The sequence below is a fragment of the Vitis vinifera genome, chromosome 12 (assembly GCF_030704535.1).
Source record: "Vitis vinifera cultivar Pinot Noir 40024 chromosome 12, ASM3070453v1".
Lineage (NCBI taxonomy): Eukaryota > Viridiplantae > Streptophyta > Magnoliopsida > Vitales > Vitaceae > Vitis > Vitis vinifera.
In genome coordinates, this window is record NC_081816.1 from 19,311,675 (window position 1) to 19,332,246 (window position 20,572).

The following is a 20,572-nucleotide window of genomic DNA, read 5'->3' on the forward strand; positions in this document are numbered from 1 at the left end:
TGAGCCAAAAAGGGAGCTTAGGGAAAATGGCAAGAGAGCTAAAAGGATATAAATGAAGCCATAAGTTTGACAGTGCATTTGGGCCTTCACTTTTGTGTGTGGGTGGGTGGGTGGGTGGGTGGGTGGGTGGGTGGGGTGGAGGGGAAGCACCAAGCATGCAATCAAGTTCATTAAATAACAAAAAAACATAATCGTATGTAAAGATTAGAGATTAAAGGTTGTTTAGAAATGTCTACAAAAACAATTCTCAATTTTAGTTTTATGATATTTTCTAAAATAAAGTCTTTCGAAATTGAAATATTGTGCTTTCTATATTTTAAAATTTTTTTTTATAATAAATTTTATTTATATCACTTTATTTTTAATCATTTGTATAATTATTTTTTTTAAAAGGAACCTTAGAAATGCAGTGAAAGCAGTTAGAGCTTATTTGGTAATTGTTTTTTAAAAGCGTTCTAAAAAATAATTTTTGAGAACAATTATTAAAAACCGTTTTTTGATGTTTTGTAAAATAAATTTGTATGAAAACTTAAAATATTTTTAACATGTTTTTAATATTTTTAAATACGTTTTAAAAATAATTGTATATCTAATATTTTATTTTTAATCATTCTATATATTTATATAATTATTTTTAAAAATAATACAATAAAAAACAATTAAAATATATTATTTTAAAAACACCTTATTTTTTATTCTTAAAAACATAAAATAAGAAATAGTTATTTTCTTGTTTTTTTGTTCTAAAAAAGAGAAAATTGTTCTCAAAAATAGTTTTCAAACAAACCCTTAAATTTAAAAACAAAATGTTTTCAAAAAATTGTTTTCTAGTATTTTTGAGTCTAAAAACAGTTTTGTCTCTCAAAACAAAAAAATGGTTTTCAAAAATGATTCCCTGATTGACTTTAATCCTTTTATTATCACATATTGAGAGATTAATGAAGCTTGATCTTAAAAGTGAAAAACCTTTTAATACAGAATGAATATAAAAACAAAATTGGATTCATATTGGAGGCACAGTTATATTTTTCCAGAAAAAATAACATGATTTAAAATTAAATTATTTTCAGAACACCTCTCACCACCACCATAAGTGGGATATTTTATGAATATTTCGTCAATCACTTTGTCTGGGGTATTCACAAATGAGATGTGCCAAATACTAGAAATCAGGTGGCAACTCCAGAAACGTGAAAATGGTCAAAAATGAGTAATTAAGTACAAGACTTCCTAGCAATGAGCACAACAATAAACCTCCCATCTTATTTGGAAGATGAATATGGAATTTGGGACACAGTGTCTAACAAACTAGTTAAGAATCAAAACAAGGGAATGAGAAAGAAAAAAAAATTTCAAGAAATCTCCCCCAATATTCTCCTAAGAACTGTTGAATGTATGGCTTTCAGTGACTCCCACCTTAGCAGCCTGGATCACCGGGGAACACCATCTCTCTCAGCTCTTCTTTCTGCTCAGGATTTGACATGCAAGCTCGTCCCGCATTATCTTATCAGGCTGCAAAATTGTTTGGTCATGGTGATTAGATCGGGTAAACTACGCAGAAGTTGTGGTGACCTTCTTCCTGATGACCCTCTTTCTTCGTGCCTTGGGAGGTGATGATTCCTGATTAGCAACAGAATCACCTGTCCCCTGTTTGATGCCGAGGAGTCCAAGCCCAGAAACAATGGCCTTCTTTGATATAAACCATTTTGAAGATGACTCAGCAGCACCCTCAGAAGGCCTGTTGTACGCCTTCAAGAGGTCTGACTGGGCCAGTGGATCTGCCTCCACCCCGAGCCAAGCCAGCCTTGTTGTCTCCCCTAATTGAACATTCAAAATCCTGCACGTCCAGCAAGCATTTTTAATCACTAAGGAAGGTAGCAAAGGAAGTTTACAGATTATGCAATTTTAATCAGTTATAGATGCAAATTACAATTTGCTCTAGTTCTGGTCAATTTTTTAGCAGATTTTAGCAACAGCTTGCAACAGAAGGGAACAATTTCCAACATCTACATGAACTCGAGAAGAGTAAGATGTAAGGGATAAACCATGAATAATAAACTGGTAACTATTAAATATGGAAGAATGAAACCCATACAGTCCCAACTTACTACTACAAACCCACACACACCAAGAAGAAAGACATTCCTAACTTACTAATTCTTGCCACCAGCACACACATACACAGAGGCTACTGTTAACAAAAGAAAAGGAAAATAAACCACAAAGATGTGCTAGAGAACAGAGTCCCTCAAGTAGAATTGAAACGGTTGAGAGAGAGGGAGATGGGTGTGGAAAGGAAAAGGTGAGGAGGAAGAAGATCTATATTGCTACTGTTAGCAAAAGAAAAAGAAATAAAAACTTTGACTGTGCTGAAGAACAGAGTCAATCTCATAATGCCAAAATGATTCAGTTAGACAGACAGATGGAGAGAAAGACCTCAAAGATGGGATAAAGATAACATCAAAACAATTGAGAGAGAGAGAGATAGAGAGAAAAAGAAGTTAATATGGCGGCTGTTTACAACAGAAAAGGGAAAACAAACCTCAAAGTCACTCCAATAACATCGAAATGGTTGAGAAAGAGATGAAAAAGAAAGTTTATATGGCTACTGTTTACAAAAGAAAAAGGAACACAAACCTCAAAGCTGTGCTAAAGAACAGAGCCACTCCAATAACGTCAAAATGGTTGATCATCACTCTATCAACTCCACACAATAGCTGATATCGTAAGTTCGCATAGAGCCCAAGGAATGCACCATAACCAAGAGCATTTGTACTCACAGTTGGGATTGTGACAGATAACCTGTCAAAAAAAGGAAAATGATTTATCACAATAAATTTCCCTCCAAAATATTTGTTTTAGCAGTTAAGTGGATATAAGGTGATTCTCTACCAGCAAAAAGCTTCTGAAGTGTGTGATCCTGACGCAGCCTAGTGAATGAAGAGTTCATACAGCATTTGGAATCCATGTCATACAGTGGATGTGGACATCTTTGAATAGCAAGAAAAGGCACCATCCGCTGAAACGTCTTGATTTTCTTAAAGAAAATACCAAAAACTAGGTATCTGAAGTCTAATTAATTGTAATGATTACTAAGAAAAAAAGGCAAGAAAAAGGAACATCATCTTCTTTGGATATAATTCTCATTTTATTGACAAGTAACAGTAACAATCTTACTGTAGACTGGAACTATGAGTTAAGTATTTATAGACTCTCAACTTCTAGAAATGATGGGAATCAATTATTGTCATAACTGGCTTGGAAATAAAATAGGAAACCTGAAAGGATAAGACATCTAAAAACTAGAAAACCTTAATATATATATATATATATATATATAAATCAGTATTCCCATGTGCCTGGGCATATCAGATAGTTTAACATGGTATCAAAGTATTAATTCCTAGAGATCTTAGGTTCAAGTATATTTTAAAGTGTTTACTTATTCCACATTTGTTTCCCATGCATAAGATCATCATACATGATGGGGGTGTTCACCTGATATACACTGTTGTCCATGCACTAACAACTTACGCTTTGAAGCAAGGGGTTTGTCTAACATGGTCAACAAATAGCAGTTTTTTTCCAGAAAAGAGAGGAAAAAAATGAGAGGGAGGAGTTGTGTCTTCAAAACATTTCTTACCTATCCTTCTTTTTACTGGCAGCAAAATTTGTCAAAGCACCTTGTGCTGCTCCAGCAGTTAATCCAACCATACACAACTCAGCAGCCTTGTAGAAGAACGAGTGAATTCTCTTCTGCAAGTCAAATTCCCTAAGCGGATAGCTCTTTTCAAATATGTTGTTTGGAAGCTTCTGCAACATATTTTGCAAATCAAGTATTATCATTAGCAGGATGTAAGGGAGGGGAATCCAGGTCAAGGAATCTGGTTTTATCTTTGGGCTCATCACCAACAGAAGGATTACCACTGCCTTCTTTGTCGGGTCTATGCTCCTTGAAAATGTTGATGAATAAGTGACTGCAACCTATTGGAAGTTTCCCTACCCAGTAATCTTGGCTCCTCATCTTCATTGGAACGTTTAGATCTGAGCAGAAACAGTTTCATTACCATGCCTGGTAGCCTCAAAAGGCTCATACTGGAACAACACTGCAAGAGTCTTCAATCATTGCCAGAGCTTCCGTCAAGTGTTGAAGATTTATGGGCCACACATCCCTGGAAGCCTTTTCATATCCATCAAGTGCAAATGCATTGAAGGAGTCAAGATTCAACTTCTATTTCTGTAATTGCTTCCGACTAGTTGGGAATGAGCAGAGTGATGGTGTGGAAGCTATCCTGGAATTCGGGTTGTTGCATCAAGACCGAAATCCATGGCTCCAAGTAAGCATTCTGTCTTTCCCTGGGTGTACATGTTATTATTTGTTTCCGTAAGCCAAGAGCATATTTGGTAATGATTCTAGGAAGTATTATTACCTTAAAAAATATTTTTAAGAAGAGAATTAGGTGTTTAACAAATTTTAAAAAACACTTTTCAAAAATGTGAAAAATCACCTATAGTTTTGAAAAATCACTTATAATGTTTTCTAGAGAAACACTTCATAAATGATTTTTCTAAAAACACTTTCAAAGAAAATATTTCAAATAAAAACACTAACAAATACACTATAAATCTACTATTTAGCTCATTTTTTCGTGACTTGTGTCAATTTTTATAAACCTAGCACTATCATTAATTTAATGTAATGAATTTTTAAATTTTCTAGTATTTTCTCAATTATCTTTCGTGACAAAAATTAAACATACTTTAAAAATATGATTTTCTAAATTTGTCTTTTTAAAGGATGATTATCTACTCAGTATAACGTTGTTGTTCCTGGAAGTAGTAGCATTCCAGAGTGGTTCATCCATCAAAGCGCGGGGTATTTAGTACCTGTAGAGCTGCCTCCACATTGGTATAACACCAAGTTGAAGGGATTGGCTTTTTGTGCTGTTTTCAACACAAACATCACCATGGGTGAGTTGGGCGAGTTTATAAGTTTTAGTGTGAATGAATCTGGTAGCTTCTATATGGACGACACACGGCTTCCATGCATTTTTCAAAAGCTGACCACATCTGGTTTGGTTATTGACCACTTGTCGACCTCTTTGGGGCTCTGGTGGTCCATTTAGAAACCAGAGCAACACTTTGAAGGTTTCATTTTCTGTATCCAATAGTGACGGGGAAGGCGTGAAAAAGTGTGGAGTTCGTGTAGTATATGAGCAAGATGAGAAAGATGGGGAATGCATCTTTCCTTTTTGGCACCATGTGGCCCGCAGAAGGAGATGAATCAGGAGATCATCTTCTCAATAGCCACGGACGCCTCGATTTCCTGTACTCCCCATGTAAGCTTCAGGAAATCTGGTCCTAATTTTTTCATTCCTCAATTTTATTAAAATAAATATATTATGATATTAAAGCAATAATTTTCCTAATTGCTCATATATTATGATACTTATTTTTAACCATTAAATATCATTGGTTATGTTTTAATTATCTTTTGTTAAATATATACAAATTCTAATAGAAACATGTTTTTTTTTTCATTTTTTAAAAATATAGAAAAAATAACACTTTTTTTAGTTTACTTTATTGAAGAGTCAACCAAAAATCTTTAACGAGCAAAAAGGGAATTCATTTTAAGTTCGATCACTTCATTCAATTTAGTGAAAAATACTTTTATTTCTCTATATTCCAACAAAAAGTATAAAGATGGTTCTAGTTGAAGAAGCTTGTTGGAGCTCTATACATACTAGCATGTTCTAGTATAGGATCCTATCATCTTGGATAGGAAGGTTTGGTTTAGTACGGCACCATAGTTATTGTTAATAATTTGGGGAAAGTTAAAATTTTTGAGAAAAACATAATACTAGATGTTAAAAGGAAATAAGGAACAAAAGATAGAAACCTTAATTCATCTTTTAAAATAACAAACCACAAAATAAAGAGTTCAAAGTAAGTTAGTTGTAAGATAAATAAGCACATGAGATCCAATTGTTGAATAGTCTTTCACATTGTGATTAAATATTTGGTACTGCTAGTCTTCCAATGTTGCTAGCACTTCTACAAAATTGGATTTTGATTATAATGGTCATATTTAGTGGTAAAGATAGGGATAGTTTCACAAAAGTTTTCTTACTTCATGGTTGGATTTACCGGTAGAAGTTTCAAGTTAAAAACTTTATTAATAACTTTTTATTTCTTTTTTTCTTTCAAAACTCCCTATTTTTGTGGGTGAATTGTGTTTTTGTGGTAGATTTTTATTTTTATTTTTTCATTTTCAATTGGAATGTCTTGTAAGAACACTATATAGTAAAATATGAGATTTTTCATTTAGAAATCCAAATGCAAATGTAAATGGAAGATTGATGTATATAATATGGAATGTGTTTAATTTATTTAAACATTGACAATTAAATTGGTTTTAACTTTAGGAATTTTAATTATGAGATAAATTATATTTAGAGATATTTACATTAACGCTAAGATATAATTTTTATATAATTAATTCATATTAGCACTGGTTTTAACTACTTTTGTTGGTTTATAAACTTTTACAAAGTTGTGTATGTTGATGATTGATGTATATAGAGCAAATTATGTGTTTATATATTTCATGTTGAGAGCTCTTGTTGGATGAAAGAAGTGAGACCCTTAGTACATACCTGAGAAAACTCCAAATTGATTATAACCCAAGTAATAGTGGCATCCACTCTAAGCATAGGGTGGTTGGTTGCAAGTAGGAATTTAACCCCATGAGTCATGTGTCAAATTGTTGGGACAAACTTTAAGGATATATATAGATATCTATATATATTTCTCCAATCATGAATTCTCCTCAGCCTCGCTAAGGGAATGTAGGTCTTCTAACAACCCATGATTTAAGAATTGAATCTTTGAGAGTTGGGAATGATAGAACAAGTTAGGTTGAATCTCTCTAAATGTCCAACCCTAAAATGGGTTAATAGAGGGTTTATACAGGCCTTAAGTGTTTTTCGGTATCTAGAATTTCCCAAAAAAAAAAAAAACTCGTGAATTTAGAAAAAGAAATTTGCCATAAGATTTTGACCTGGTATAACATCTTTCAAGCTAAGCCTAAGCAAAAAGAGATCAAAACCCTAGACAAGTACACTTATCCCATAAGTGTACTTGGTTTTTGGAAATGTTTTTGAAGGTGATAGTTCAATTTGAACCAAATCAATATAATGTCTATTTTAATATAGTTAATACAAGCATAGTTCAATCTTATTTTTCTAAATTTAAATTAAGCTCAAGTTAATCAATTTAGCATCAAAAGACTGCGTTAATAAGTGAATTAAATTTGAGTAAAATAAAATCATGTATAATATATAAATAAATAAAATTCTTTAATGAATTAAAAAATAGTATAAAATAAATAGGGATATAAATTATAATATTATAAAAATATTAAATCAAGTTTTAAGTTAGGCTAGCTTGGATCATTCAAACCTTGACTTAAATTCAACTTGAATTAAATTTGGATGGAAAAATTTGAACTCAAGCCTTATTCATATACTAAAAATGATTGGTTGAACCTACTTTAAAATTGCATTGCATTCAATTGAGGACATACTAATCCGTCCAAATTGTAGCCTTACCTATCATATATCAATCTGGTGAAAATGATAAAAGAAAAATTATAGTGGTGCAAGCACCCTTTTTCTTACCATAATTAATTATCACCATAGCATAATGTAATTTAATTATTTTTTATAGAATTTAAAATATTCATTTTATATTTTTATTTCAATTAATATCTAAACCTTGTTTTCTCAAAATTGTGGTAAAAACAAAAATAATGTTATTCCACAACTCTTGCAACTTGTTTAACTTCATATATAATTTAATGCAACAATTCTATCTTTTCCTCAAAGTATTGACACATTAATATGACAAATTAGAAAAAAAATCACTAAATTTACAAATAAATGCTTTGGGGCTAAGCAATTGAGTAAGACAATCTAACATCCTATTGGTGAATTTTCATTGAGATTAAATGCTAAGAAAAGGAAATAGGTTGTTGGTAGGTGGACTTAGCTTAGACTATGCTTGTTATATAAGAATTTTATCATACATAAATTTTTTTTATACTATATATGCTTGTACAATTGAATTAAAAAGAATCTATTTTCACTTACACAACCTCAAAAAATAAAAATAAAAATAAAAAAGTAAGAGGAGAAAAATGTGAAAGAAAATGGAAAATGCAAGTGGTAAATGAAGGTTCCCAAGTGGACTTAGTTTGGACAACTCTTTTAAACATATGGACCCCATTTTAAACATCAATTTTTAACCATGTGAACCCTACTTTCAACTTTTCCTTCCATATGTGTAAACATCACTTTCAACCTTCATTTCCATCGTGTGAACCCCACTTTCCAATAGAAAAAAATGATATTATTCCACAATTTTAATTTGAAATTTGCCTTAAATTCAGTGATAAATTCATGTGAAAAATCTAACATCCTAATAGTAAGTTAGGTGGTCTTAGGGTTCAAATTAATTGAGATGTTTCTTCTTGGAAATGCATCAATTTATTGAGACAGTGAAACCCTCTTTTCTTTTCCTTTTTAAAACTAGGAAGATAATGAAACTTGGGTGGTAAGTCACAACTGAAAATTGGGAGAAACATCCTTAGCAAAAAGTCGGTCAAACATGGGCACTTGCATATGAAGCCTCTATGCTCTTTCTTTCCTACTTCTAGTTTAGCTAGTCTTTATAAATAAATTTTAAAATTTATATTTCCATCGTATAGTCAAGCTTCCTATATCCTAATGACTTTTCCTATTAAAAGCTTCCATGACCATTTCTATGGAGCTTTTGTTTGAAGATAAATCCAAAAAGTCGGTCAAACATGGCACTTGCATATGAAGCCTCTATGCTCTTTCTTTCCTACTTCTAGTTTAGCTAGTCTTTATAAATAAATTTTAAAATTTATATTTCCATCATATAGTCAAGCTTCCTATATCCTAATGACTTTTCCTATTAAAAGCTTCAATGACCAACTTAGGAGATGATTTAATGGCTCATTTTGTTGACAAACACAAACTTACTTTTTTATTTACAAATTTATGTAAAAATTCTCTTTCCTCCAAGAATTCACATATTAATTTGATAAGTTATTTAAAAAAAGTACTATTAAATGTTTTGGAGCTAAGCAACTTAAGAAGATGATATAACATTCCATCGTCAATTTAAATTCAATTTTAAGTGCTCAGAAAAATTTTATATAAATTTTTTTAACATAATATTAAAATAAATTCTAGAATATGATAAAATTTAACTTATAAATCCTACATTGGAAAATATTTAATAAAATATATGCTAAAATAACATAAAATACTAAATTAGACAAAAAATATTAATGATGTGAACCAAGTAATTTATATCATATAGAAAAAAAAAATTCATGAGCTTTTCAACCAAACTAATTATTCACTAATTTGAAAAGAAAAATCAACATGTTGTATTGAATTGAAAAAAATACCATAAAAAAGAAAAAAAGAAAAAGAAAAGGTAACAAATATTTTCAATGTGAATATCTTATCATTTACCATTCTTATAATATTTTTAATGTCTAATTTTTAAAATTTAAAAACAAATTAAAATATTTTAATAAATAATGTTTGTTGGATTCCTTTGTTTAAGAATCTAAATATTTCTTTTTTTTTACGTCATTCCTCTCTCTCTGCTGAGTCTCCCAGTGGTTTCCTTTTTCTTTTTGACTTTCATGTCATTCCTCTCTTTCTGCCGTGTTTCCCAGTGGTTTCCTTTTTCTTTTGGGGGAATTACCCTTAAGGGTAAGCTGGGGGAATAAATGACCAATGAGGGTAGGTAACTTTGATAAGTCTTGTAAAGGGTAAGGTCAAATGATGATAATTCCTCCAAAGGACTTATTTTATTTTAATGTCAATACTACCCTTAAGTGAAAAGCAAGGAAAGTGAAAAAGTGTTTATTCTCCCTTTCTTTAACCTATCTGGAGCCGAGTTGTAGAAGAAAAAGGGGAAAGGAAAAAGGTGCGCACTTCAGGTCATTCTCTGTAACCGATACACAAAACTTGTTTTTTTTTTTGTGAATCTAGCAAGAAATCCATTAAAGGTCAGTTTTTTTTTTTAATACAAAAAAAAAACGTCAGTTTATGGAAAAATAAATAAATAATTTAAAAATCGGATTGAATGAAGGAAAAGTTAATAATTTTAACAATGTAGCTGTAAGATATTAGATCTGAAATATTGAATGAGGTTTTCAGAAAGAAATTACATTTTTTTTTAAATATGATTTAAATTTATTATTTTGAATTTTTTTATATTATTTAGGTCATATTGAAGATGTGTTTTTATTTTTAATTTATTTGCTGGGTGGGTTGTTTGATATGATTATTATTGATTTCCATTGAAAAGGTTTGCACTTTAGTTTTGTTGTTAAGACTTTTTGACATGATTGAAGAAAAAATGTTCTCAGTTGTTTCATGCTTGTTTGGGACCACTTTGTTTGTGTATTTATAAACATATTTGGATTGTCATTGAAAACCGAAATCCCCTTTGTACGAGACCACTTTGTCTTTTATTATGAATTTGTTAAAGAATTAAGATCACTATATTTTTGTTATAAATTTGTTACCTTTTTGTATAAGTATTATTTTGGTATGATGAGTCGAATGCCTAGTAGTTTGAAGGTTGTGTAAAAGAACCATTATTTCAGTTATAAAGTATAAGTACAATACAAATGCAATATAGTTACAATGAAAAAATATTAACATTATGATACATTACAATATACCAAAATGACAAAATATTGAATTATTTTTTACTGATTTGGCATTTATAGGCTATCATGTTGTATTCCTATCATAAAGCATCCTTGCAAGCCAAAATTATAAAAAAAAAACAACAACAAAAATACACTATTGTAATTTCAATACATGAAGTTGTTGATGATAATCCAATGATGGATAAAAAAAATCTATAAAATTAATTTTTTTTATATAAAAATATAGAGGTATAATAAAAATACAGTACAATTACAATACAAATACAATAACATTACGATACATTACGATAAGGTAAAATTTTGAAAATGTCAAATTTCTTATGAAACTGGGCAATTATGGGTTCTTTGGCATATCCCTAACATATATAATATACAATAAATATTGTTATTTATTATATAAAATATGTCTCTCAATTGATTATAATTTTCATTTGTTTATTTTGTATTCGTTGTTCAATTTTCATTGATTGTAATATTGTGAAATAGTTGTTGATGATAATCCAATGATGGATAAAAAAAAAATCTATAAAATTAATTTTTTTTATATAAAAATATAGAGGTATAATAAAAATACAGTACAATTACAATACAAATACAATAACATTACGATACATTATGATAAGGTAAAATTTTGAAAATGTCAAATTTCTTATGAAACTGGGCAATTATGGGTTCTTTGGCATATCCCTAACTTGTACTTTATGACCTTGTCCTGTACAAAAGAGTATATAATATAATATTAAGAAAAATTCATGATCATAAAAAAAATATATATATATTTTATTCACCACAATATAATACATTTGCAATTGCACGAGAAATTCCACGGTTACTCCATAATTGCATAAACTTCATTACAAATATGCCACAATCCGTTCTGCAAATAGTAATTAAGGAAATTATAAGTCAATTGGGTATCAAATTAGTAAATTTATAACCTGATTTGCTTTCCATATGGTATCAAATTAGCCAATTGGGTATCAAATTAGTGGAATAAAAATCTTCCATTTCAATTTGTCTCCAAAAATATATCACCCCTCACACAAGCAAAATCAAATCAACCTTTTCAATTGACCATACTGCTTCCACCAACCAAGTCAGCCCAAAAAAAGAGAAAAAAGCCAACCCAAAAAAAAGAAAATCAAATCATACTTTTCAATTTACTGTAAATGCAATTTTATATTATAATGTGTCACCAAAGGTTCAAAGACAAGGGTTCTGACAAGGGTGGTTTTGGAGGTGGAGGCGGAGGTGATTCAGACAGGGGTGGTTTTGGAGGTAGGGGCCGTGGAAGGAGGGATCAAAGTGGTGGCTGGAACAACAGAAACAATTCTGGTGAGAATAATAAGTCCTTTGAATGGAACAAAGAGTCAAACAATAATGGGGAAGGGTGGAAAGGTCATGATGGTGCTGTCAGTTGGGGCCAAGGAGGTGGCGATAAGGGGCCAAGGAATTGGAATTCTGGGACTGGTAGAACTAGCAATCAATTGAGGGTAAATTAGTCTAATAAAAATATAAAGCCTTCAAAAGAATTATCAAAGTTACCCACCCTCATTGGTCATTTATTCCCCCAGCCTACCCTTAAGGGTAATTCTCCCTTTTCTTTTTAACTTTTATGTCATTCCAATCTTTCTGCCGTGTCCCCCGGTGTTTCCTTTCCTTTTCCTTTTTGAATGTGCAACCTTGGTCTTATCTTCTTTTTGTTTATTTGGTCTTCAGCCACAGCTACCATCTTGAAGTTACAATTCTCTGGATCGATCATTCAAGCTACCCGTCTTCCAACCATTCTTCTTCCAAATTGCAAATGGCTTCTTCTTCAACCAGTCTCTCAGTAGCTTCTTCCTCTTCCACCCATCCATGGAAGTATGAAGTCTTCCTTAGTTTCAGAGGAGAAGACACCCGCAAAAGCTTTACTGATCATCTTCACAAGGCGCTTCGTCGATGTGGAATCCACGCTTTCATAGATGACCGACTCAGGAGAGGCGAACAAATATCTTCAGCACTCCTAAGGGCAATTGAAGAATCAAGGTTTTCCATCATCATTTTCTCCGAACACTATGCTTCTTCAAGTTGGTGTTTGGATGAACTTACAAAGATTCTTCAGTGTGTCAAAGAGGGAAGACATACAGCTTTTCCTGTTTTCTATAATGTAGATCCCTCTCATGTAAGAAAACAAGAAGGGAGTTATGGAGTAGCATTTACAAAGCATGAACAAGTTTACAGGGACAACATGGAGAAAGTGGTCGAGTGGAGAAAAGCTCTAACTGTGGCATCCAATCTTTCTGGATGGGATTCACGAGATAAGTAATTCTTCTAACTGGATTTCTTTTGTTTTCTATTTGGGTGTTGCTTTTTTATTCTTCTTTTTCCCTTTCTAAGCTCGATCTATTTAAATTTCTTTCAGGGAATTGAAGTATGTATTAATCCAACTATTCCTGTTGGTTTAGCAAAGAGAAAAATGATAAGGCGAGGATGAGGGTTTTGTAAAATTTCATTTTTAACAACCTAATTAAGGGGTGTAGAGATTATATTAAGCTGAGTTCCATTTTACATCAAATCAATGAGGTTTGGTGCTCCTTGATCTCAAAAATGACAAGAAGCATAAGGTTGTTTTTTTTTTTTTTTTCTTGTGATCAATGCTTGAAAACCTCTTCAAACAGCATTGGATCAGTGCCTTTTCAACCTTCCTGAAGGCCCACTGGGATACCGGACCCAGCCCATTAATTAATTGGATCACCGGATCTGTTTTTTCAGCTTTGAAAATCAATCGTTGTGGCGTCAAAATGCATCCAATTGCTTTTCTAGTGTTCCTAACCCAAGTTCTAAAATGTTGTCTATGCAGACTGCTCAATTGGGAGTGTGTCAGACTGAATAATAGTATCTTGGATTATATAACTTCACAATACATTATTCCTAGCTTCATGTCCCTGCTTTTGTTGGATACCATGTGTTCCCATCCTAACAACATGATAATGGGGTTAATCGTAGCTTCATCTTGTTGAATCATATCTTGTCTACCTTCTTTTCTTTCAGTCGCAACAAAGAACAAATCTAAGCACTAGTACTGCTATATTTATCTATTTTTCTTTGTCCCTTTGTGACTTTTAAAAGATGACCATATGATTGTTTTCAATTATAATTTCGCAGACATGAATCCGAGGTTATTAAGGAAATTGTTTCCAAGATCTGGAAAAAACTGAATGATGCATCCTCATGCAACATGGAGGCTCTAGTTGGAATGGCTTCTCATATACAGAACATGGTTTCATTATTACGTATTGGGTCAGATGATGTTCGGATGGTAGGAATTTGGGGCATGGCTGGCATAGGTAAGACTACCATTGCTGAGGCTGTTTATCAGAAAATTCGCACTCGATTTGAAGGTTGTTGCTTTCTTTCAAATGTTAGAGAAAAATCACAAAAAAATGATCCAGCTGTTATACAAATGGAACTCCTTTCACAAATTTTTGAGGAAGGAAATCTAAATACAGGAGTTCTCAGTGGAGGAATCAACGTTATAGAAAAAACACTTCACTCCATGAGAGTCCTTATTGTTCTTGATGATGTGGATTGCCCACAACAATTGGAGGTTTTAGCTGGAAATCATAACTGGTTTAGTCCAGGAAGTCGAATTATCATCACAACCAGAGAAAAGCATTTGCTAGATGAGAAAGTGGAAATATATGTGGCTAAGGAATTAAACAAAGATGAAGCTCGTAAGCTCTTTTATCAGCATGCCTTTAAATATAAACCTCCTGTAGGAGATTTTGTACAACTATGTGACCGTGCCCTAAATTATACAAAGGGCATTCCCTTAGCCCTTAAAATCTTGGGTCGTTTTTTATACAATAGAAGCAAAAAGGAATGGGAGAGTGAATTGGAAAAACTTAGAAGAATTCCAAACAAAGAGATTCAAGATGTGTTGAGAATAAGTTTTGATGGATTAGATGATAATCAAAAGGATATATTTCTCGACATCGCATGCTTCTTTAAAGGGCAAGACAAAGATTACGTCATAAAACTACTGAAAAGTTGTGATTTCTTTCCAGAAATTGAAATACGTAATCTTATAGATAAGTCTCTCGTAACTATTTCATATAATAAGTTGTGCATGCATGATTTGATACAAGAAATGGGATGGGAAATTGTTCGGCAAGAATCTATTAAAGACCCCGGCAAACGCAGCAGGTTGTGGGTTAATGATGATGTCATTGATATGCTAACAACAAATACAGTAAGACCTAAATGCACAACAAATTTTTTTTTCTTTTGTCTACTTTTTAATTTTAACTTTGAGCTCATACTCTGCTCTTGGTTCATTGTTAGGGGACTGAAGCAGTTGAAGGCATGGTCCTTAACTTGTCTACTTTGAAAGAGCTACACTTCAGTGTTAATGTCTTCACAAAGATGAACAAATTAAGAGTGCTCAGATTCTATGATGCACAAATATGGGGAAGTTCTTGGATAGGGAGACACAATGATCGCTATAAAAGTCCATACACTGAATGTAAATTCCATCTTTCTGGGGATTTTAAATTTCTGTCCAACCACTTAAGATCTCTCCACTGGGATGGATACCCTTTGAAGTCCCTTCCATCAAATTTTCATCCTGAGAAGCTTCTCGAGTTGAAAATGTGCTTTAGTCAGCTTGAACAACTATGGGAAGGAAACAAGGTAGGTATAATTTAGATTTGTTGTTTTACTTTAAATGGATTATAAAGTTCATTAAAGTGGATTTGTTCGAGCCTTTTTTTCCTCTTTTTCTTTGACAGTCATTTCAGAAGTTAAAGTTCATCGAACTTAGCCACTCTCAACATCTTATCAAAACACCAGACTTCTCTGGAGCTCCAAAGCTCAGGAGAATAATTCTTGAAGGTTGTACAAGTTTAGTCAAGGTTCACCCATCCATTGGAGCTCTCAAGAAGCTTATTTTCCTGAATTTAGAAGGCTGCAAGAACCTCAAGAGTTTCTCGAGCAGCATCCATCTGGAGTCTCTTCAAACTATTACTCTCTCTGGCTGCTCAAAACTGAAGAAATTTCCAGAGGTCCAGGGAGCCATGGATAATTTACCAGAGCTTTCTTTAAAAGGGACTGCTATAAAAGGATTGCCATTGTCCATTGAATATCTGAATGGACTTTCTTTATTAAATCTGGAAGAGTGCAAAAGCCTTGAGTCATTACCGGGCTGCATTTTTAAGTTGAAGTCCCTGAAAACTCTTATTCTTTCAAACTGCTCTAGACTGAAGAAGCTTCCAGAGATACAGGAAAATATGGAGAGTTTGAAAAAGCTTTTTCTAGATGACACTGGTCTAAGAGAGCTACCTTCATCAATTGAGCATCTAAATGGGCTTGTTTTGTTGAAGCTGAAAAATTGTAAAAAACTTGCAAGTCTTCCGGAAAGCATTTGTAAGCTGACGTCTCTTCAGACTCTTACTCTCTCTGGTTGTTCAGAACTGAAGAAATTGCCAGATGACATGGGGAGCCTACAATGTTTAGTAAAGCTCAAAGCAAATGGAACTGGTATACAAGAGGTACCCACCTCTATTACTCTTTTGACAAAGCTTGAAGTATTATCATTAGCAGGATGCAAGGGAGGGGAATCTAAGTCAAGGAATCTGGCTTTATGTTTGCGCTCATCACCAACAAAAGGATTGCGACCGTCTTTTTTGCCTGTTCTATACTCCTTGAGAAAGTTGAATTTAAGTGGCTGCAACCTATTGGAAGGAGCCCTACCCAGTGATCTTAGCTCCTTATCTTGGTTGGAATGTTTAGATCTGAGTAGAAACAGTTTCATCACCGTGCCTAACCTCAGTCGACTTCCTCGACTCAAAAGGCTCATATTGGAACACTGCAAGAGTCTTCGATCTTTGCCAGAGCTTCCATCAAATATTGAAAAATTATTGGCCAATGATTGCACATCCCTGGAAACCTTTTCAAATCCATCAAGTGCATATGCATGGAGGAACTCCAGACATTTAAACTTTCAATTTTATAATTGCTTCCGACTAGTGGAGAATGAGCAGAGTGACAATGTGGAAGCTATCTTACGGGGAATTCGGCTTGTTGCATCAATATCGAACTTTGTGGCTCCGGTATGTTATTATTTGTTTGCGTATGCTAAGAATTCTTAAAACATAATTTAATGTCGTGTTAAATAATTGACACAATCCCACAAATAATCTTGGAATACTAATCCTAGAATATTATTTCTCTACATGCATGCCTCCAACTTTTTCATGATTCAGCATTATGAACTTAAGTGGTATGACGCTGTTGTTCCTGGGAGTAGCATTCCAGAGTGGTTCACCGATCAGAGCCTGGGGTGTTCAGTAACTGTAGAGCTGCCTCCACATTGGTGTACTACCAGGTTGATGGGATTGGCTGTTTGTTTTGTTTTCCACCCAAACATCGGCATGGGTAAGTTCGGCCGTTCTGAATATTTTAGTATGAACGAATCTGGAGGCTTCTCTCTCCACAACACGGCTTCCACGCATTTTTCAAAAGCTGACCACATCTGGTTTGGGTATCGACCCCTTTATGGAGAGGTTTTCAGCCCGAGCATCGATCACCTGAAGGTTTCCTTTGCTGGATCCAATCGTGCCGGCGAAGTGGTGAAAAAGTGTGGGGCTCGTCTGGTATTTGAGCAAGATGAACCATGTGGCCGGGAGGAGGAGATGAACCATGTAAGCTTCAGGAAATCTGGTCCAAATTTTTTCATTCCTTAATTTATTAAAATAAACATATTAAAGCACCACGCCCCTATTCCTACTCTCTTTATTCTATTAGTTTCTACTTTCGTTCTCACTTCCCCTCCCTTTTGTTTCTTTACGGGCGCTCAAATGATCACAAATAGTAATTAATCAATACTTTACAAACCTACTTAAAAAAAATAAATAAAAGCCCCTTTGTTTTGGTTGAAGTTTATTACTCCAAGTTGCTTTCGGTTGGCAATACATATATTTAAAGTATTGATTTGTCCTTGTTGAGGTCCTTCAACTGTCTAGTTCATCCATAAGAGTGAAGCCTAGGGTAGGGCATTATGCGCCCATTTGGACAAATGAAAGAGTGGGTGGTGGAATTTACTTTGGAAGACTTTGTTTTGACTTGATCCTTTCTTTATCTTACCTTTCTTCCTAAACATCCTATGCTATGTACACAACCACAAGTGGTACCATCTTCTTATTTTTCTTATTATTTATCTTTATTATATGCTACTATTGGTCTTATATGCTTTGTCTATTTTTCTATTCATTATTTTTTTTGGGTGTGTCGTACCTCACCAAATTATTGAGGCTGTCACTATCAATAAGCATCGCTCTTGTTGCTAGTCCCCGCAATTTTTAATCATCAAATATCTTGGTAAAGTTGTTTTAAGTGAATACATTTTTCCATAATCAATGATTCTAATGAATAAATACTTTTTAATTAATTTTATAAACTACTCTTAAATGTTATGTTTTAATTATCCTTATTTAAATATATACGCATTCTAATTGAAACTTTTTTTTTTAATGTAGAAAAAATAATACTTTATTTTAATTTACTTTATTGAAGAGTCCACCAAAAGTCTTTAGTGACCATAAAGACAATTTATTTTGAGTTCGATCATTTCTTTCAATTTAGTGAAAAATACTTTAATTTCTCTAGGTACATGAAGATTGGTTGGAGGTCCCATTTTACATTCCAAGGTAATCACTTCCTTTTAATATGTTTTTAGGTCTTTTTAGTTCTTCATTAGGTTGCTAGTTATCTAAAAAATACATAATATTAATGGATTGATTTTTTTAATTTTCATTTTTAAAATGAAATTTTAATTGACTCCATTCTAATTTATTTGTAACTTTTTTTAATTTAATAATGATTTTGAATTTGATAAATAACATATCATTTTATTTCATTTTGGTGATCATTGTGGACTAATATTTTTCCAATTATTTTATGTGATTAAATTTATAGTTGTATTAATTGAACGATGCTTTATGTGGTAAGTTGTGCCTTTTCATCTTTACTAAATAAAAATTTTGAAAGAAACTAAAGAATTATTTAAAGGTTCACAATAAAAAAAAATTAAAAAAAATTATGAGAAAATTAGGATGAGGGCATAATAAAATGATAATATTTAAAGTGTATACATATATAGATAGATAGATATAGTGATTAAAATATTATTCTGTATATATAAAAGATTAAAATAGATTTTATTTTGTATAGGGAGACTAATTACCATTATTTAAGTATAATAACCAAAATACTCTTGTAAATGAAAGACACAGTTGGCTGGTCGTAGTAGAGGCCTGCAGAAGTAGTCTCCAAACATGATGGTACAGCTGCACCCAAAATTCTAAGGCATGCAAAGAATTGGATGGAGGCAAAAGTTAGTGGGAAAGTTGGCATTAAGGTATGTAGTGGCAGCCAACTCTATAAATAATATTATGGACTTGGTGGTTTTTTTTTTACCGCTCTCATAGATCTCATAAATGATTATTATGTTCTGCTTCTTACACCCTTCCTTTACTTCTACTTTCAGGTTCTCTGCTTTCACACCAGGTCCATCTTCTCTCTCCCATTTCACTCCCTTGAAGTCGATTTCTCTATCATTTTTCACTGCATGAAGAAATGGTTTCTCTCTGTAAGATGCATTTTCTCTTGCAATTTGATTTCAATAACTGATCTCACTATGGTTTTTTTTTTTACCTGCATTTTGTGGTTTGTGCTCATAGGCTTTGGACATTGGATCTAGTGTGACTGAAAACGAGGATCCTGGTGTAGAAACAGTAGTTATTGTTGTTGAGGACATTAGTTTGGTTTGTTAATGCAGCAAATGAATAGTCTATTAATTTGGCAATGCAGTTGCTGCTTGGTTTATTATTTATTGATATTCCCAGTATTTAGTTTATTGATTTTGTAATCGGGACGATATTTAGTTTAATAATTATGTGTGCTTACAATTATTAAAATATGGATAGAAGCAATAAAAGGCCATCACAAATTTATTCATACTCTGGTAATTAAGTTATACCTCCATATGGAACTTGCCCTTAATATAACAGTGTAGAAGTGAGTGTCGTAGTTGTAGTTATAGTTGTAACAAATGTCCTAAGGTCTGCAAGGGTAGGTTTTCTAATGGAAGCATTTGTAAGCTGACGTCTCTTCAGACTCTTATACTCTCTCTGGTTGCTCAGATCTGAAGAAATTGCCAGATGACATGGGGAGCCTACAAGGGTTAGTAAAGCTCGAAGCAAATGGAATTGGTATACAAGAGGTACCCACCTCTATTACTCTTTTGACAAAGCTTCAAGTATTATCATTAGCAGGATGCAAGGCAGGGGAATCCAAGTCAAGGAATCTGGTTTTATCTTTGCGCTCATCACCTACAGAAGGATTGCCACTGCCTTCTTTGTCGGGTCTATGCTCCTTGAAAATATGTTGATGAATAAGTGACTGCAACCTATTGGAAGGAGCCCTACTCAGTGATCTTGGCTCCTTATCTTCATTGGGACGTTTAGATCTGACAAGAAACAGTTTCATTGCCGTGCCTTGTAGCCTCAAAAGGCTCACACTGGAACAACACTGCAAGAGTCTTCAATCATTGCCAGAGTTTCCATCAAGTATTGAAGATTTATGGGCCAATGAGTGCACATCCCTGGGAACTTTGGGGCTCTGGTTTGGTTATCGACCTCTTTGGGGCTCTGGTGGAAACCAGAGCAACACTTTGAAGGTTTCATTTTCTATATATACATAATTGTTTGTTAAGAATATAAAATATTTTTCAACAGGTTTTCTTTA

At 33.0% G+C, this 20,572-nt stretch overlaps 2 protein-coding genes across 8 annotated transcripts; one reads left to right on the forward strand and one right to left on the reverse strand.

Annotated features, from left to right (window-relative positions):
• Positions 1–1,237: 1,237 nt before the first annotated feature.
• Positions 1,238–3,921, reverse strand: LOC132254754 (protein RETICULATA-RELATED 1, chloroplastic-like). The gene is made up of 3 exons (XM_059741135.1): positions 3,644–3,921; positions 2,638–2,802; positions 1,238–1,837 (listed from the first exon to the last, which is right to left on the reverse strand). The coding sequence occupies exons 1-3, from the start codon at positions 3,904–3,906 to the stop codon at positions 1,552–1,554; spliced, it is 714 nt and encodes a 237-aa protein (XP_059597118.1). The 5' UTR covers positions 3,907–3,921; the 3' UTR covers positions 1,238–1,551.
• An 8,504-nt stretch (positions 3,922–12,425) lies between these two features.
• On the forward strand, positions 12,426–20,572 carry LOC100263564 (disease resistance protein RPV1). 7 transcript variants are annotated; one of them, XM_010659480.3, is made up of 9 exons: positions 12,426–13,090; positions 13,934–15,020; positions 15,113–15,460; positions 15,559–16,878; positions 17,032–17,469; positions 18,434–18,474; positions 19,054–19,184; positions 19,314–19,415; positions 19,507–20,572. In XM_010659480.3, exons 1-7 carry the CDS (start codon positions 12,591–12,593, stop codon positions 19,103–19,105), a joined length of 3,786 nt encoding a protein of 1,261 aa, XP_010657782.1. In that variant the 5' UTR covers positions 12,426–12,590; the 3' UTR covers positions 19,106–19,184; positions 19,314–19,415; positions 19,507–20,572. The 7 variants fall into 7 exon arrangements, with proteins under 7 accessions (XP_010657782.1, XP_010657781.1, XP_010657785.1 ...); XM_010659479.3 differs by having other exon boundaries at positions 19,969–20,572; XM_010659483.3 differs by having other exon boundaries at positions 19,314–19,333.